At 47.4% G+C, this 20,407-nt stretch overlaps 1 protein-coding gene across 1 annotated transcript in view; it reads left to right on the forward strand.

Annotated features, from left to right (window-relative positions):
• TENM4 (teneurin transmembrane protein 4) overlaps window positions 1–20,407 on the forward strand; it is a 732,935-nt gene that overhangs the window by 220,402 nt on the left and 492,126 nt on the right. Inside the window, 1 exon segment of the mRNA XM_057747430.1 lies at window positions 13,479–13,580. Coding sequence (XP_057603413.1) covers window positions 13,571–13,580 — 10 coding nt within the window. The 5' untranslated portion in view covers window positions 13,479–13,570.

The following is a 20,407-nucleotide window of genomic DNA, read 5'->3' on the forward strand; positions in this document are numbered from 1 at the left end:
AGAAGATCTTGCACAATACACTGTCTGTCCCTTCCAGCCACACGGAGATGGTACTGCAGAGCGTGTGGGGGATATCCTGAAAGAAGCAAGGACAGCTAATGATAATCAGGGTGTCCTGAAACGGTCTGCAAGGCATGGCTTAAACACGAGGCTTCCCTTGTTAAATAGGGCCGGGTCATGCCCCTGGAAGTTCATTGTCACCTGAAAAGACAGAAGCATACCCAGTCAACTATAAAAAGCGTCTGCAGTGATCCAGCAATATCATTCATTCATTCGTTCATTCAGAAAATACTAATTGAGCACCCGCTGTGTACCAAGCACTGTCCAACAGCAGTAAACACAGCAGACCAACAGCACGAGGTGTATATCCTGGCAGGGGAGACAAACAATAAATAAGTTAATAAACACCGAGCATGTGGGAGGCTGAAGAGCACTATGGAGAGAAATAGGGAAGGGGCTGGGGGTGTCAGAGAGCATCACGACTCTAAGCAGGGTGATCAGGAATGCACAGGAGTGTGCAAAGTTGCACAGAGAAGAAGGCCATTAATTCTCTTTGGAGTTGGGATCAGAGAAGACTCCAAAGAGGATGCTTTTTTTGTGCTAAGTCCTGACTTCTAAGTGAGAGCTTCCAGGTAGCCAAGGGGAGGGATGCATTGTTGGCAGAGGGAACAGCAAATGGATAGGCATGAAGATATAAAGGAATGGGCATGTTTAGGAAATGGCAGGCAGGTCTGGCATGGCAAGAGGAAAAGGGGAGAAAAATGCAGGATTGATCCTGGAGAGGTCGGTTGTGGCCAAATTGTGAGGGCTCTGTTGTGTACAGTGTGACTCTGTAGGTGCTGTGGTGACCCCAGGGCACATCTACCACAGCTACCTTCCTGAGCTAGTGACCAGTGGCCCCAGCTGGGCTAGAGGCATGGCCTTTATAACCAAGAAAGAGTTAAAAACAGAAGGGACGTTTCCTCCCAATGGCCCATAACTGAGTCTAATCAGACAAATTCCAGTACTGGGGTATCCTACAAAATACTTTTCCAGTATTCCCCCCCAGTGTCAAGGTCATCAAAAACAAGGAAAATCTGAGAAAACATCATAGCCAAGAGAAGCCTAAGAGCACATGATGACAGAATGGCATTTTTGTCCTGCATGGGATCCTGAAACAAAAAAAGACATTCAGCATATGGACACCAAGTGGGGAAAGCGGGGAGGGTTGGCGGGGGGGGAATGAATTAGGAGACTGGGATTGCCATATATACATTACTAATAAGAAAAAAAATACCCAATTGTACACTCTAAATATGTGCAGTTTATTGTATAACTGTATCTCAATAAAAGTTCTTAAAAAAAAAGACATTCAGGAAGTGCTAAGGAAATTCGAATAAACTAAAGATTTCGGTTAATAATACCATATCAAAATTGGTTTATTAATTGTAACAAAAGAACCATACTGTTAGATGTTAATCAAGGGGAAAATAGAGGCAGTGTATATAGGAACTATCTGTACTATGTTTGCTATTCTTCTGTAATCTAAAATTCTTCTAAAATATGTTTTCTTGGAAAAAAACACAATAGATATGATAATATGGAAAAAAATTAAAGTGGGAAAACCTTTGTAACCCCCAGATTTACTTGGGTATCCTCATCTCTGGAAGAACTGGTTCTTTTCCAATTCAGTTCCCCCCCCCCCCCACAAATGTTTTCAGCTTCATGAACGTGGAAACAAGCACGTGTGTCTGTGTGGGTGGGCACTGGGCATGTGAGGTTAGACAAGGTGGGTGGGGATGCTGAGGTCAAGACCATGCCTGTGCTGAAGTCCCAGCACTGGTTTTATCTCTGGGACCCACAGAGGTTTCCAGGGAGGTAAGGCATGTGGCAGTTCATTAACAGCCCCGCTGTTCCACACCTGGTGGTCCTTTCAGTTCCTGTGTGGGACATTGGTATGAGACAATTGGATCAGTCAATAAAAGGCCACCTGTGACAAAGGGCCTGAACAGAAGCACAAAGCAAATGCATCAGGGATCAGAGCCCCTGTTCTGACTGTGGGAAGCTGACCTCTGCTAGAAAACTTGCCTGCCACCAAGGGGCTGGCTCACAAGGAGAGCTTGCAAAGCCATTGTCCCTCAATTTCTGGTGCACTCTTTTCTCCATTGTCTCCTTCTCTGTCCCAGCCTATGTCTGTCTATGTACATATACTTTTTTCACATCTAAATTCTTCTTTAGTAACCAAGAATGCTTTGTCTCTCAACAGTCCCAAAAATGTTCCCCTATTTTATTTTTGTCTCCATCCTTTCTCAATAAAGCATGTCTTCTCCCACCCCTCTGAGTTTGGAAGGACCAATGATAACCCTTAACAGTTGTAGGTGTCAACAGAACAATATCCAGCCACATTACATTAAGTTTCGAACACCTCACCGAATCTGCTAAGAGATGTCTTTCTTGATCTGTCTCAGTTTCACTAAACTCCTGGTTTCCCTATAGAGACTAAGTACACCCTAACCTGCCAAAGGATTCTGAAGCTTCACTATTGAGCTTCTTGGCATCCCTTACATAAATAATTGGCCTTTCCCATAATTGTTTACCAACTGACACAAGAAGTCACATTCGTTTTTTTTCCCCACATTCATGGAGAGAAAAAAAAGCAGAGACCTGACTTTGTCCTCCTTCCAGGGCTGCCTTTCCAACCTTCCAGGTGCCTAAAAGGTGCCTTGCTGATCACTTATTCCCTCCTGGGCTTGACTGCAGTGCCCAGTTCTGCAGTGACTCCCTATCCCAGCCCAAGCATTGGGAGTCTTCCTGCATTCATTGTCTCCAAGGCTGCAGAGTGGCACGTCCACCTGCAGATTCTTTCTCACCACCACTATCCATCAGAGTCTAGGCTGGGAAACGGAAACCACCATAAGTCTTTCAACAGAGGTCATTTAATATAGGAATTGGCTGCTCCGTTAATGAAACAGCTAAGAAGTTAAACAGTTCAAGTCGAGTCAGCCCAGAGATAACTACAGAGAACCACTATCACCCCTGGACCTGGAGGGACAATCAGAGAAGATGATGCTTCTAGAGCCCAAAAGCTGGGACCATCCAGCAGGAGACAGAACCATTATATAGGGTGCCTGTCAGGACCTGAAGTGACAGATGTTATGTGCCAAGGATGCTGTCTGAGACAATCAAGAGAGGGAGACATACCCTTTCTTCTCTCTTCTTCTCACCTCCAGTCTTCTGCCAGGGTCTTCTGTTTACAAGCTCACCTGTCCAGAAGCCAGTGAGCAAAGGATTCTGAGCGTTGCAATTCCCTGTGAGATGGAGCAGAGTGGCAAGTGTGGGAAAGGGGTCTGAGAGCAAACAAATGATGGCCACAGCATCTATTCGGTCCGCTCATCTTCCCCACCCTCTTTGCTCAAGGCTGAGTTGGCCTTCACTCCTTCCAGAAAACTGTTTTTTTCTAATTTCTCTCATCAAGACAGCTGGCAGCTTGATATAGGCATCGTATTCTTGTATGCTCTCCTGGATTGAACAGATGAGGAAAAAAAAAATCAGGGTCCTCCTTTGTTTGGGGGCAGGGCAGTGAGCTCTGTAATATCTGTAGTCATCAAATCTTGCTCATGTGGATAATTGCTGTCCCTAGTCCGTTGGAGGAAAGCAGTGTCTCTCTCTCTCTTTTTTTTTTTTTGTGGGATCGCCAAGGTAGAATGGTTCTGCTTATTCTTACAATGGTAGCAGCCCTGGAGGCTCAAGGACAGCTTGAACAATTATCTTCTACTCTACAAGACCAAAACACATAAGCCAGACCCCGCTATGCAGCCACATGCTGCCCTGGAGGGCCCAAGTGCCCTGGTTATTCCAGAGGGTGGGCGAATTGCTTCAGGGAACCTCAGCTCTTGTCCGGGATGGCGAATCCTTTCCAGGTCACCTTCCATCTGACTGCCTCTCTGCTCTGCTAGTTCGGAGCCCTTGCTGCTGACGTAGGAACTCATTTGGAGGGGAATATGGACAGGAGGTGTCCAAGGGCAGGGCGGAAGAAACAAAGGCCCCTAAGTTTGCGCAGCCAAGGAAATAACATGAAACAAGATGAGGGATTTGGGCTGGACTTGTTTTGTTTTGGAGCATTTCAAGGGGCCAGGCATGCAGTTGTGTTTGGATTGGGAAGAAAGGCATAACTGTGCAGAAGAAAGTCCTTTTCAGATTTTATTTTGGCTGTTTCTGGATTAAAGAAAACAGCAAGAGGATTAAACTGTGTGAATGTATGAAAGCTGTTGTACCCAGACAGGAGGGAACTCTGTCTCTCCCTGGGACGTGTTTGGACAGCATTTGGAAGCAGTGGGCTTGCTTGTCCATCCGGCACCCATCTGGCACTGCTTGGAGCCACCTACATTGCTTTACTTTTCTTAACATTAATGATGATGATGATGATTATTAACATTAACATTATGACATTATTAACAGCGCTGGTAGGGACTTGATTCAAAGTGACGGAAACCTCAGAATGAACTTACTCAAAACAGAGGGACTTTTCCTACTACCTCATCGAATCCAAGGAGCTGAACCTTGCCACCAGAGAAAATGCAGCGATGCAGTGGAATTGGGTTCACAGTTTTAATTCTGCTAAGATTTGTTCTGTTTCTTTTTACTGCTCTGGTCACTGCTCTTGTACTTGTGAGCTTCTTTCTCTCCCTGTAAACCAGCTCTCCCTATTTTTTCTATGTTAGTTTACTGGGCTGCCATAACAATGTACCATACACTGAGAGGCTTAAACAACAGAAATTCCTCATCTCACAGTTCTGGAGGCAAGATCAAGGTGTCAGAAGGGCCGTGTTCCCTCTGAAGGGAAGGCTATACCCCAGGCCTCTCTCGTGGCTTCTGGTAGTTCCTTGGCCTGCGGCAGCATAACTCTGATCTTCTCTGTGTCCAAATTTTCCCCTTTTTATAAGGACGCAAGCCATATTGGGTGAGGGCCCACCCCAGGACCCTTATTTTAACTTGATTACCTCTGCAAAGAACCTATCTCTAAATAAGGTCCCATTCTAAGGCATGGGGGCTTAGGACGCCAACATACCTTTTTGGAGGACACAATTCAACCCATGACACTCACATAGCCACTAATAGCTAGCAGATTTTTACGTCTTACCATCATCACTACTAGAGACCTCATTCCTCTTCACTTCCTGTTTTCAGAAATCCCAGGGAAGAATTCTAACTTGTTCAGCTTTGACCAGATTCTGCCCTCCCCCAGAACTGTGATTAATCTGGCTTTATGAAGGCGCCCAGCCCTGAACCAATCAGTGATGGCCAGGGAGGCGGGGTCCTTCAAGAATGTGACAATTTCATCTAAAAAACAGTACAAATGGACTTATTTACAAAACAGAAACAGACTTACGACATAGAAAACAAAAGCTTATGGTTACCAAAGGGGAAGTGGGAGGAGGGATAAACTGGGAGTTTGGGATTCACAGATGCACACTACCATATATAAAATAAACAACAAGGATTTACTGTATAGCACAGGGAACCATATTCAATATCTTATAATAAACTGCAATGGAAAAGAATCAAAGAAAAGAATTTATATAACCAAATCACTTTGCTGTATACCTGTAACTAACACAGTGTTGTAAATCAACTATACTTTAAAAAAAAAAAAGAATATGACAATACTTATAGAACCAATGAATCTGTCAAATCAGCTAGTTAATGCTGGGTACCTGTCACCCCCGACGTGCAGTGGCTTATAGCAACGAAGGGTTCATTCTCTCTCATACTCCATGTCCACTGTGGGCAGGAGCAGGGCTGGGTTGGGGGAGGGGCCTCTGCTCATTGCACTCCCCCAGGGACCCAAGCTGACAAATCATCCTGACTGTGTCGATCTTTGTGCCAGAGTGAAAGAGCTCTGGAGGGTCCTGCGTTGGCAATTCAGTCCTCGACCTGCAAGTGGTATACCTGTGCTCACACCCACTGGCCTCAGTTAGCAACCAGCCCTATCGGAACATGCCGCCCACCTGTGCCTGGAAGGCAGCGAGCCAGGAATGGCTGCCAAACAGCACTGGTGACACCTACAGCCCACACGATGTGAGCCATGGGAAAGGTGGTTCCCAGAAGCAGGGAGGAGCTTCCTCAGAATAAGATGGGGCACTGCAGGGTCAACTCATGGAGGAGCACTCCAAGGCCAAGGATGCAGCAATGGGGAAGACAGCAAGGACTGCAAACACCTGGTTTGGCTGCAGCGTGGCGGGTGGGGGGTGAGAGTGGCGGGGACCGGGCTGGAGAGATGGCCAGGACGGATGTGAAGAGAAGTGCCTGTTTTAGGGAGGGCCTTGGATTTCGTCCCAAAGACAATGGAGCACCAACAAAGTTCTCAAGCGGGAACAGCTGGGTCAGACTTGCATCTTAGGAACAGCAGTGGGCAGAGGGTAATTTGGAGGAAGGGACTGAAGATCACTAGAGCTGCACAGAGGTCAGGGCAGGATTTAATGGCAGAAACAACTAGATTTGGTGACTCTTTGGCATGGGAATGCAGTTAGTTGTGACTTGTACAATAGAGATGGCTTCTTGGAAATGCGGGCCTCTGCACTGGCTCCTGTAGGAAGAGCAGGGGGAAGAGAAAGGAAGGGAGAGGCTTTGCAGGCTGACAACGAAGCTGAGCAGAGGCCTGGGGGTCTGGGAGCACTCAGGTAGTTGAGAACAAGGGTTTGAGTTTGTTGTACACATTCACATTGCAGAATTTTTGATGATGTGCTTGAAGGGCTTAAAGGTGAACATTGGTGAAGTCAAAGCAAGAGAGGAAACTTTCCACGGATGCCACAAACATCATCATGTTGCTTTGCAGCAATTGAGAACTGTTTACTTCCCCCGCCCGTGCTTCTTTCTGCACCACCTCTTACAGGCAGAGTTCTCGTGCATCCCCGTAAGCAGGTGATCTTTTTCTGGTGAGAGGCCAGTCTCTTTTTTCTTACTCTCAGGCAGCTGAACACTGATGCCCCCACCTGCTCCACCCAGTCTTCTCCCTCACAAACATCCTTACAATGGCAAGGATCCGCCTCAATCCTTTGAAAGATAAATCTGCACGTGGTGCAGATTTGGGCTGCTCACCTGTGAAGGATTCATGAGCCGTCTCCTGCCACAGCTAACATTGAGCGTCACGGGGGAGAACCGCACAGGAGAATACTGAGTGGAAACCTGGATACACCCTGTGGGCCAGAAAGTGCCAAATGAGCTCCACCCACCTCCCCTGCACGATAGACCCATCCTCACCACCACAAATCTGGGGCTGGCTCGCTGGACCCACGGAGGACCTATAAAACAATTCTTTCAGGCCTTTGTGAATGAGGATGCCCAGTGAAAAATTCATAGGAAGATTGCATAAAACCATCTGCTGCCTCTGTTTCCCCTTATGTGCATTAAAAGTGCACAGCTGCTTGACGTGAAACAGTCCATCATGTTGCTGCGTGGCTCACTGGCTGAGCTTGGATGCTGGGGACCGAGAGGAGGCGAGGTGGGAGGGACGGGGGGCAGTGAGCACGTCCGGGGATTTCTGCCTGGATCTGAGTGTCTCGAGCTGGATGGTCCAGATTTCTCCACCTTGCGGATGTGCTCTCTGAAGGAGGTGTCCTTCTGTGTATGTAGTAGATTCCGTCGGTGAGCTTGTCTGTGGGGGATGTGTGTGTGTTTTTCTTTTTAATCTGAAAATTGGTCTTTGGGTTCACAAGCAGCAGCTGCAGCTGCCGTAATTAAAATGAAATAACCTGCTTCCTTCAGTCCTCAGGGAGAAGAGCTTTAAAAAATCCATATTCTAAGCGGACTCAGGAATGTGGTGAATCTTCTCTTCTCTCCCTGTTTACTTGAAACAAGTTTCATGGCTTCGCTTTTCTTTGGAGTCGGAGGAAGAGAAGGGAATTAACCTTTGCTGAGCGTGTATCTCCATCCCAGGCCCTACGCAGGGCTCTCCCAGCTGCACATGCCAGGGTTTGAATCTAGTTTTAATGCTTCACCTCCTTCCCTCTGCACCGTTCTGGTACCCTGTTAGACCCCAGCTCTCTCAACCTGATTCGATTCTGTTCGGAAACCTGGGAGGTTTGGCATTATTAAGATGTTATGGAATATGTTGGCACACATAATTGGCTTGGATTAGGAACCAAAGCCCTTAGCAGAGTAACCAGGTGAAGCGTCCCATGCTAATGATTCCATGCTAAGGAGATGGTTTTCAGAGGACGGGATTTGCTCTTGAAGGTGTTGCTTAGAAGCCACTCTTCCAACCAGGCTGGGAAAATAAAACCCTAGAAGGACTGAAGACTGCGTGGTTTGTTTGGATCTCAGTCAAAGGGAACTAAGGTAGAAAGGGACACTTGTGTGCTGGGAATTGAAGCCAGAGCGGTCAGCGTCTTCAAGGAGGTCCCAGTCTCATGGAGGAGGAAGACATGCCGACAAGTAATTCTAAGACACTGGTAATAAGCGCTAGTTCAAGGGTATGAGTAACCTGCTATGGTCGCAGCATTTTTCTCTCCAAAAATCCATTTCTTCAGTCGGTAGCTTTGTAAGGAGGAGAACAACCTTCCTGGGAGACTGTAGCCAGAATGTTGAACATAAAAAGACGAGAAGAAATTGTTACACATTCTTATATATGTACCACGGGCCTGGCACTTAGTCTTTCTAATCCCTTATTATCATTCTTACTTATTACTTTTTATTAATTTTTTTATTTTTTGGCTGCATTGGGTCTTTGTCGCTGTGTGCGGGCTTTCTGTAGTTGCGGTGAGTGGGGGCTACTCTTCATTGCAGTGCACAGGCTTCTCATTGCGGTGGCTTCTCTCATTGAGGAGCACTGGCTCTAAGCATGCGGGCTTCAGTAGTTGTGGCACACAGGCTCAGTAGTTGGGGCTCAAGGGCTCTAGAGCGTAGGCTCAGTTGCTGTGGTACACAGGCTTATTTGCTCTGCAGCATATGGGATCTTCCCAGACCAGGGATTGAACCCATGTCCCCTGCATTGGCAGATAAATTCTTAACCACTGCACCAGCAGGGCAGTCCCTCATTCCCATTTAATAACAAGGAAATTTAAGGAGCGAAATGGTTTGCCCAAAGCGACATAGCCGGTAACCTGGTGGGGTGTGATTAAGACCCACCCTATTTGCTTCCAAAGTTGCTGCTCTTGCCACTGTGCCAGGCTTCCTCAAAGAAAACCTGCACCCTCAATTGTCAGGTGTATAGCACAGCCATCACTGTGTCTTGTATTTAGAATGAGGAAATATTTTTTTTCCCCTTGGAAGAAAACAAGTTTTAGCAGCAGGCATCTTGATGGGGGTGATTCATGATGGTCCTCTCCAGGCTGCAGGTATGCCTATCCAGCTGGAGCGCATCGAGCCCTCCGGGCAGTCCTCCCACACACGGAAGTCAGCCCAGAGACACTGAGCTCCTGGTTGACATTCTCCATGGCCCAGTAGGGTCCTGGGTATTCACATAAGTTCCCCTGGGCTCCTGGGTCCACTGCTCCTGCTAAGCTTGGCTGAGAAGGAAAAGACAGAAGCAAGCATTCCCTGCAAGAGAGGAGGGTGGTCTACTGCCATCTTTGAAATCTGCAAGAGACTGTAGTCCATGTTGTTTGGGACCCAACTCAAGGTATTGTCTTATTTCCTTGATTTGGTGTCACTTTGGGGAAAGCTAATAGGAGCAAAGGCACTTGGCACTTAATTCCAATCTGAGCCTCTCAAAAGGCAGCCCAGGAAATATCCTGCTTGCACCCATCCTAGGGCGGGCGGGAGGTACGCTGGGAGCAGAAGGTGTACTGGAGTGTCCGGCATACAGGTGTTTGCGCAGGGTCACAGCATGCTTTAAGGCTCATCTGGAAAGGGGAAAAACAGGATCCAGATCTCGTCTCCACCACTTCCTAGCTGGGGGATTAGGAGCAAGCTGCTGAAATTCCCTAAAGCCTCATTTTCTCGTCTGCAAGTCTGGAAGGAATAGGTTTGCTTCCTACGGTTGTTTAGAAGGTTAACTGAGATCAAATATGCACCAGCATCGAACACTCTGCCCAACGCCTGGCACACAATTAGCTTCCTCCCCTTCCAATTCGTATGGTGCGAGCTTGCCAAATCCATCTTCCTGTAGCACATCTCCAATTATATCACATCTCTGCTCAGAAGCCCTCAGTGGCTCTCTAGCACTCATTGAATAATGGCCTCTTTCTCCGTCTTGGCTTTCAGGCCCTGCTCGTTGGGGTCCACGTCACCTGTCAGGTATGATGTCCTCTACTTCACGTAGCCCACACTCATCCTTGTCACGCTTTCTCCTCCCATGACTTTACTCCCTCACACAAGTGCCCTGCCCTGTCCCCATGCCACCCCACCTGACACTATGCCTGGTGCAAGGCTGAGCTTAAACTGTATGTTGCACGGTCGGTACTCCCTGATTTGTCAGCCAAGGTGGCCTCTCTCTTCCTCCCTCCTCTCACTGTTTTTCCTGTATCCATTTACAAAACTGCCAAGCATTTCTGTTACTTGTGGCCATGTTATCCTTTTTTTAATATAAATTAGTTTATTTATTATTTATTTATTTATTGACTGTGTTGGGTCTTCATTGCTGTGAGTGCACTTTCTCTAATTATAGCGAGCGGGGCTACTCTTCGTTGCAGTGCACAGGCTTATCATTGCAGTGACTTCTCTTGTGGAGCACAGGCTCTAGGCATGCGGGCTTCAATGGCTGTGGCCGTCGGGCTCAGTAGTTGTGACTCGTCGGCTCTGGAATGCAGGCTCAGTACTTGTGGCACATGGGCTTAGTTGTTCTGCATCATGTGGGACCTTCCCAGACCAGGGATCGAACCCATGTCCCCTGCATTGGCAGGCGGATTCTTAACCACTGTGGCACCAGGGGAGTCCCCATGTTGTCTTATTTTCCTTGTCATCCTGTGAGTTTCCCAAGGGCATGGTTTGCTTCTGAGTCATCAGTGAGTCCTATATTGCACCTAACATTCAGTAGAGGGATGAATGAGTGAGTGAGCAGTGAAGGAATGGATGCCCTATCCTGTCCTAACTGGATTTCCCTTTATAAGTTGCTAGTGCATAAGTACTTCTAAAACCTTTGGTCAACTCGTGGGTATTTTGGTTTCATTAATAGTCATGTGGTGCTCATTGGAGGTACAGCCGACCCTTTGTATCCAATGGGTTCCACATCCGTGGATTCAACCAACCACAGATCAAAAATATTCTGGGGAAAAAATTTCTAGAAAGTTCCAAAAACCAAACTTGAATTTGCCCCACTGGCAAACATTTACATAGCATTTACATTGTATTTACAACTATTTACATATCATTTACACTGTATTAGGTATCATAAGTAATCTAGAGATGATTTAATGTATATTGGGAGGATGTGTGTAGGGTATATTCAAACACTATGCCGTTTCATATAAGGGACTTGAGCATCCATGGATTTTGGTATCCATGAGGGGTCCTGGAACTAATCCTGCATGTACCAAGTGATGAGTATACTTTGAAAAAGAGGGAATTCAAGGATACAAATTGAAAATAAAAGTAAATAGAAGAAGAGGAGTTGAGGTGTTGGGGTCTCCCCTGGAAGCTTGGCAAAGGTGAAGGTGGAAGAGGAGTAAACTGCAGTTCTGCAGCTTCTTCAGGGGGCAGGGGTTTGGGGTGGGGTTGGATCAAATAAGGCACACATGAAGGTCCAAAGCACAGCTTTGGCCTGAAGCTGTGGAGGCAGAGTGAAATTGTGTGACCTGGACAAAGGAGAGGGGTTTGAGAAAGACCCTGAGTGTTTCATCCAAGTCGCTGGATATGACTAGGACCCCAGCAGGACCCTTGGAGGCAAAGCCAACAGCTTTGAGTCCTAAAATCCTCAAGGTGCTGGGCACCTGGAGAGAGGCCCACACACAAGATAAAGGGCCTCTCACCATGTCCATTGTTATAGTAAAACAATTTCTGGCTCCCCTCTGAAACTTTGGAGAGTAAACTGGTAATGAACAAGACATAGTAAATAGAGATTAAGGTCACAATCACCATTACTGCTCATTTGAGATACATGAAATGATAGTCATCTCCTATGCAGTGTACTGCCTATTTTTTATTTGAGTGAATATAGCGTGATTTATAAGGACTTTTCTAGGTTTACCTCCCAACTTTGTCGTGTTGATTCTATTTCAGCCCATCAGGTCTTCTACCTGAGGATGTCTGGGAGCCTGACCCCCGAGGGAAGGGATGCTCTGCCCTTGGGCAGAGCCTGGTGAATGTTCCTGCCTAATAGTCACCCTTTCCTTAGAATAACGAGAATTTACAATAAAGAAACAGGAAATGCAGATGAAGCTAGCAAAATTCCACACTTAGAATTTTGTCTTTAGTGGAGATGACCAGTAATTCCTCACCTTATAATATAGGCAGTGAGTCTTCTTAGCTAAGCTCCTAGGTATATTTATCAAATATATATTCAGGGGATTTCTCAAACAATGACTTTGTACCTCAGATGCCAAAATGTGTCCTTCCTGTGTTGTACTTCAGCATAGTGTGTCTTTTATATAAAAAGGCATTTTGTAGTGTCTTTTGTGGGTGAGTGTGGTAGCTGGTGCAAGGACGGTACACAGAACCCTAAGTGTGTGAGGACCTGTGTTCATATCCCAGCTCCTCCTCTTGCACTGACCTCAGGCAAATGGCTTCAAACCTTGGAGCCTCTCCTCACTCTTCTTCTGAGTGAGATAGGATTTCTTTTACTCATTTGACAAACCTTGATTGTGTGCAGCTCTCTCCTTGGGCACTGGAGGTGCAGAGATGAATCAACATCATCTTTGAATCTAAGGGGCAGAAAGGACCTCACGTGTAGCCCAGTTCCGAGTTTTTCTCTTTCAGACAGAGGCTCGAGGAGGGGAAGTGACTTGCTAGAGGCTACAGAGTGATGGGCAACGTGGCAGAGCCAGTCTCGTGTGTGAGGAACTCTGCCCACGTGACTCCCAGTACTCCCATGCGGTATATCTCAGGGAGGACGGGCCCATTCTATAGGGAAGGACACTAAGGTCCAAAGGGTGCAGTGATGTATTTATTTGCCCAGTGAATCAGTGGTGGAACTGTTGCAGGAGATGGCCACATGCTCCACTTCCTCCCCACTCTCCGCCCCCATCACAGCACACAGTCCTTCACAAAACACTCAGTTTCTACTCTGTCCCAAGCCGCCTTTGCCTGGGTTGTAGAGAGGACCGATCTGCAGTCCCTGCCCTTGAGGGATCTGGTCAGCTTGAGGAAACACATGTCGACAGTGGCTGTCAGATGAGACCAGCTGAGATGGGAGAAGAAAGGAAGGTTGCAGACAGTGCGTTTGTGTGCGATTGCCAGGGTATTTGGGGCCCCACTCGCTCTTCTTCACGGCTGTGGGACCACGAGCAAGCCCCCTCTCCCCACGGGGGTGCATTTGCGCTGACTGCCGGGGAGAAATCGGTGAGACAGGGTCAAGGACACCTTGCCACCTCACTCACTTGGGTCTGTGTTCTCTGTTTCAACAGAAAGGATCGCGTCGCGTCCTCCAGGATCGGATGGCCCTGGAGAGAGGGCTGCAGGACCCACGGACACTGCTGACTCTTCAGAACGTGCTGACATGGAGCCAGGTCAGTCCCCGTGTCTGCTCTGATTTTCTGCATCATTGACTGCACACCTGTGGTCTTGATGAGAAATGCCATCCTGGAATCTGAAAAGAGGCATACATTTTGGTTGGAAGTTTTTGCCACTAAGCCACATGGAGAGGGGAAGAGGTCAGGCCACGGTGGAGGTGGCCTTCTCGGGGAGCAGATGCAGTAGCAGGACTGATGGCTGCTGGAAGCCAAACCAGCAGCCAGCATGGTGGGCGGACAGAGCAGGCAAGGGCCAGGCATCCAGTGAGGATGTGATGGGGGAGCTGGCAGCCAGGAAGTACCGTGCAGGTCCGGGACCACAGAGGCCATGACAGTCATTCTGGGGCCCAAGTCACCAAGGGCATGGTCCAGAGTTTGGTGGTTATATTCCAAGCTGAGTCGGAGTGGGATCAGAGACATAGCTGAGAATGAGGTACGACGAGGTGAGTGGCCGGCTGCCCCAAGGACAGGTAGTCTGCAGGCCAGGTCCAGCTGGCCAGAATGGCTCTTCAGAGGCTCTTCTTATACTGCTGTACAATGACTGAAACTGAACACATCCTGGGGAGGAGGGGGTAGAAAAGTAGAAGGATGTTTCAAACTAGAGAAAGAACATGGCAGAGAGAAAGGGAGAATCATAAATGGAGTCTGGGTCATGAGGAAGGCTATAGAAGCAGAGAAAGGGAGCCAGGACCCAAGGAATGAGCTTTGTATTGAAAACCTACTAAGAACCAAGCACTTTTTCTTATCTTCTGGACACTCTTGCTGGGTAGAAATCTAGGTCTTCCTAAGGCTCAGTTCTGCTGAGAAGCCTTTTTCCAGTCTTGGAGAGAACTCTTCAGGCAGAGGGAACTGCACTGAACAGATCTCCAGGTCACCATCCAAGGGAGCAAAGCACAGATGGGGTGAATCAGCAAACCAGCGTGTTTGCCGCTCAGGGAGTGGCAGGAGGCCACCAGTGTGAGCAAAAGTGGCTGTAGAGGTGAGAACGGGAGGCAGTCCTCACCCTCCAGGTCTTCCTCTGCCCCTCTTCTGTTTGTATGTTTCTAAGTAGCATTTATCTCCACCTGGCGCGTTGTATATTACTCTAAATTTAATTGTCTGTTTTTTGTTCTTCCCCCATTGGAATGTAAGCTCAATGAAGGCAGGAAGTTACCTTGTGTTGTTCCCAGTGGGGTTCTTATACCTGGAACACTACCTGGAACATAGCAAGTATGCTGCCTGCCCTGCAGGGCCACGGCCCTGCAGCACATCACACAGGCACTGTCCCTATGTCACCTTGAGCCCAGGGGTTTCCAGGGCAAGCACAGATCCTCATCTGTAAACCCCCGGTGCCTGGCACACAGGCAGGGTCCAGTTACTGTTTGTTGGCCTGAGCTGAGTGGACCAGAGCACCATCTGGAATTGCAGCCCAGAGGCCCTGCCCTCCTCCTCTGCAAGTTCCCTCACCCGCAGTCAGGAAGCAGGAACCCTTGTTGCCAACTCAATCTCCTTCTGCTTAACGCCTGCCTCGGAGATCAGGAAGATGAGGCAAATGGGACACTAATGAAATGCAGAGAGAAAACTAAATTGGGAGGTGTTGCAAACACCGTGGAGGAGGGAGATGTGATTTAAAAGGCTCACTCTCTCTCCAGGGTGGGAGGGGGAGTGGGGGCGTGTAGAGAGCGCTGGGCTGGAGGGAGCATCACACAGGCCCGCCTATGACACTTCCATGTGGGGTGGCCTGTACATCACTTTAGCTCAGGGGCCTCACTGTTCTGATGTAAATTAGGGGCCTTTTCTTTGCTTGACTCATTCATTCATACATGCCTACCCACCACCTTGCCAAAAAAGGTTTGAGTGGGCTAGCAAAATTTTAATTGATTAATTAATAAAGACCAAGAGCGTTTAATGCAAAATTAAGGTAGAAAGTAAGAGAGGAAAATAAGGGAAAGGGAGAAGAAAAGATGACCAGGGCCACTCAGAAAAGGGGTTCTTGGGAAGGGGGGCTTGCAAACCACTATCCTGAGGCTGGCACAGGCTCTTGTGACAAGCACATGGCACTGTGGATGTGAAAAATCTTGAGGGATAGGAGAGCTCTGGTCCAGTTGCAGTAAGGATGACTGATACCTCAGTAGTACTTCCTAATTCATTGTCTGTTTCTTCAGTTATAGACATTGGCTGGCTGCTGTGTGCTGGAGACCCCTCATCGCACAATTTTTTTCTCTCTCTCTCATTGAGTGCTCATAATACCTTGCAGGGTGGTCTTTTCAAGCTCATTTTGGAGATGAAGTGATTGAGGCTCAGAGACACTGTGTCATCTTTTCAGCAAATGGTGCTAGGACAACTGGAGATCCACATACAAAAGCATGACGTTAGATCCCTTCCTCATACCATATACAAATAGTAGCTCAAAATGAATCATCCACCCAGCACCCTGGTGGGTGCCATTAGAGTGAGCATTGCTGTGGAAGAGTGTTGGGAGGTTGAGCCCTCCTGGTGGAAGGCTTGGGATGCCAGGCAGAGGAGCTGGGATGTTCTGTTATTCTTGTTTAAGAAATGAGAAGCCACTGAAAGTTTTTGTACAAGCGTTGATTTGATGGTGTAAAATTTACATGTGCAGAGGACTGTGGTCATCAACAGGTAGGTAAAAGTCATTCACTACTCATTCAAATTCACTGGCAAATAAAATCATGTCAGTGATCTAGAAGACAAGGGGAAATGAGGAAAAGGAGGAGGAAAGAAACTGACAGCTAATTGAGTACTCAACCTGTGCCAGACCTTCACCATGTTATCTAATCATCACAACAGGTGGCATTTTCTGCATTTTACAGATGAATAAACTGAGGCATCCATCCCCCACCTTCCCCAGGATACCTTACTAGTAAATACAGAACTGGGATTCAGACCCTGGTCAGTCTACTTCTAAAGCCCACGATTGCTTTTCCCATGACTCCACCTGGCCTTGGCACTGTTTGTTTGACCCAGCATGTTTACTGCTACATCCTGCTCTTTTTGAAATGCATTTCTATCTTATCTTTCAAGTACAGTTTTTAGCTTTGGGAATGTTGAACAGGAACACCAGTTATGCTTCTTTGTTCCACCCTTTTGGAGTCTACCATGGCAGCTCCCCTGCACACAGCAGACAGTCAATAATCCCCACTTTTGTAATGCTTAGTTTTCATAGACGTCTCGGCCATTATTGAGATGTTAACTATTAACTAGTGTTATTAGTGACTGAGAGTGGTCAGGCCCTTCCAGAACCATCCATCCCCGTTGATGATGGGAACCTGGGATGTCAGAGGGTTTGGGACAGAACAATCTTTTGCTTAGGGTCAGGTTGGAGAAATAATCCTAATTGGAACACCCTAGTTCTTGTATAAATACTGAGTAAGGCAAATAAGACTTATGAGGCTAAGAATGTGTTGTCACAGATGGTGCCAATTATGGCAGTGAAACAAGAATATGTGAACATCAATTGAACTCTTACTGTGGCTTAGTATCCTTGCTGGTCACATTGCATGTTTTATTCTCATTATGAAAACGTAGGTGTTTGGGGCTCTATGAGATGGGACTATTCCTATTTTCTAGTGAACAGAGACAAAGAGAAGAATCTTGCTCAGGGACACATAAGTCCTAGTACCTGGTGAAGCTGGGGCTTGAAGCCAGGTCTGTTTGGCTTGTCCTTGGGGGACACCCTGCTGTCCTCCAGCTGGGGAGACAGTGCTGAGTCTGTTCCCGGCGGGGCTCTGCGCTTCCACTTGTGAGATTTAGCGGTCCGAGCAGTGCTTTCATGGCCATCCATACCCTTGTGCTGGTTTCAGGCTCTTTCTGCTCAGACCATCTGTTTATCCTCCAAGATTCCTGTTCCCTCTCCAAGTTTGCACCTTCATCTTCACTCCAATCACCTGGGATGCCCACCACTCTACCATGCTACTGTCCTCTTTCAGTACCCAGCATCTGCTTAATCAGTGTCTGGGCTCAGTGAACACATAGGTCTTAGGAGGAGGGGGAAGGATCCGGTGACCTAAGATGAAATCCAAAAGGTGCCATAGATGGAGCTTGAAACCCAGGAATTCCCTATTTGCCCAAAAGAGGAATCCCTGTGGGAGAGCTATTTCTGGACAGCCTCCGCCCACGTTTGGGGAAGTGAAAACCAGGCAGCCATAGGAGCTAGGGGTGGAGTTCTGCCCTTCCCCGAGGCCCGCCGGGGTCGGGGTTCGCATAGTGATGCCGCCACTGCTGTGGATGTCCCTGCCCTTCTGCACCCCCTTTAATGTAATCCCTGTTTACCTGTCGCCCGTCCTCAGGGCGGTGCTCCTGTGCAGTCCTGGGTGCGCAGGATGATCGCAGAGCCATTTATAAACCAAATGCCTGGTTTATTTCCAAATGGGAAGGTCAGCGTCATTCCCCTAGGTGGATTCAATGACCAAATCCCCATAATGGCAGGGCTTTCTTCCTGTTGCTAACGGCATCTTCAGCTGCACGTCCCCGTGGCCAGTTTAGCCAAAGCACCTAAGGCCGTGGCCTGAAGGCCCTCTTCCGAGGCCATAAGGCTCTATCGCTGTGTTGCCTTGACTCACCTGCTGTGAAGTGGATGTGTCTAGACATCCTCCACCCCCGACTGCTTTGAGAAAGCTCCCCAGGTGGGGAAAGAACAGCCTGGCAACACCTCGCAGCACAGAATCCTTTGCTTCTTTGGTTTCTAACCCTGGTGGAGAAGCTGAGTGTGCAGAAAATGCTCCAGGGGTGAGAACAGACATTTGTTGAGTACCTATTATATGTCAACCACTGCGCGAGGCATTTCACAGTCCATTTAACCCTCACAACTACGGGTGAGGTAAGCATTGTTATTTCCGATTCACAGAAGAGGCCATGGAGCCTCAGAGAGGGTCAATAACTTGAAGTCACACAGCTGGGAAGTGAAGGAGGCTGGAACTGAATCAAGGTCATCTGTTGCCAAGCCCGACTTCTTCCCACTGGGTTGAAATTAATCAGAACAACGGCAGCAGGAGCCACCGCTGGCGTTGTGCTCACGACACGCCTGACTTGTGTTAGCTCACTGCATCACAGCAACGACCCAGGGATATCAGGTACTGCTACCACTCCGAACCTACCCATGAGGAAACCAAGGCACAGAGAAGTAGAGAAGTGCTTTCAGAATGAACACTTTTTTTTCTGAAAGTGGGCGTTCAGGAGGTAAGCCCCAGCCATCTGTCACTGTTGGCTGCTCTGTCATAAATACCTCTTGTCTAAAATGAGCACAGGCCTTGCTCATAGGATCTACTTAATAGCATTTGGTTACTGATAATTAACTCCACGACGTTCTTGCCACCCACTGGCGCTGGAATTCTGGTTGCTGTTAACAGCCTGGGCTAACCATTGAGCTGCCCCTCGCCGTGGGAGACTTCTGATAGGTCAGAGGATCCTAGAGGTGGAATTCCAGATGTTAGGAGTCAAGCATGGTAGAAGGCTATATAGTGGAAGAGATCAGGCTCTACAGGCAGATTGATGGACTCTAAGCCTGGCTTACAGCTCTGGGCTCTGAGCAAGTTACTTAATCTCTGCTTCAGTTTCCTAATACAGGAAATGGTTATAATAAGAGCCCCTATCTCAATGGACTATTATAAGGATTTAAAAATCTCATAAGATGCTTATAATCAGGAGTAACTCAAAAAACAGGTGCCCCATAGCTGAACTGTTGTATCATAGAACATGAGTTGACAAAGCTGGACTTATGAGGTGATCTAGTTCCACCCGTTCATTTGCAGATGTGGACACTGAGGCCCAGAGACAGAAAGTGATTGGCCCCAGACACACAGCATTTTAGTTTTCTGATTCCAATGCCAGGGTTCATTCTGATACTACACACCAACCATATTTAGAACAGCCTCAAGAAGCCCGTATGTCAGTCTCATTTCTAGAAGTTTTAGTTATCTTTCAAACTGTTTTATCTTTTTTGAGAGTCTGTTCTTTGTTTATGCTTTGACTACCCATATATGTTTCTTTAAATATTGTACACATTTCTTTTCTGAATCTGATCATTTTAGCACCTGTAGAATTCATAGGTCTGATTCTTTTGTTCATTATTTCTGCTGTCTCTTGCTCATGGTGGCTCATTTCCTCCCATGTTCTGTGAATTTTCAAATCATGGGTTCATGGTGGTTAAAATTTTGTGGGGCTTCTTTGAAGGCTGAGTTGAAAATTCATTGGCCCAGAAAGGATTTGCATTTGCTTCTGCCAGGTGCCTGGAGGAACCACCAGCTTGGGGTCACTTTAAATTCAATGCTCAGCTTGGACTTAGGGTTCTTTTCCGGCCACAAGGTAATGTGTAGTCAAGTGCCAGACCCATGTGAGGACCACTTTGTGACTGGAAATTTTCAGAGGAGACTTTAAAAAATTTTCCTTTCCTTTCACCCAGCCCAAGGACCAAGTTTCCTCACTGTCTCTTTATGTGGAGTGGGATTTAATCTTTTTCTGATTGACCTGTTCATTAAGGCATAAGTATCCCCTTTTGAAATCCTAACTTAAGTGAGGTCTCAGTCTGACTTCTACCTTTTGAAGGACTTTGACTTTGCTATTTTCCTTGGCCCTTTAAAACTAAAATCCCCAGACCACTAGGGCCTGGCAGATACCCCTCAGGACTGTCCCCCACTCAGTGCTTGGGAACCTGTAGGGATTCATGGTATCCTGTGGTCATCTTGACCTCTAAGGATTTCCTTCTCTTTCTTGATAGGTCAGCTCTGTATATATATTTTTAAATTGTTTGTATGTCCTGCATTAGGAGAATTCCTTAGGGTGAATAAGTAGCCATATTGCTGAAAATAGAAGCTGAAAGTGGTCACCAC

The sequence above is a fragment of the Hippopotamus amphibius genome, chromosome 9, assembly GCF_030028045.1.
Source record: "Hippopotamus amphibius kiboko isolate mHipAmp2 chromosome 9, mHipAmp2.hap2, whole genome shotgun sequence".
Lineage (NCBI taxonomy): Eukaryota > Metazoa > Chordata > Mammalia > Artiodactyla > Hippopotamidae > Hippopotamus > Hippopotamus amphibius.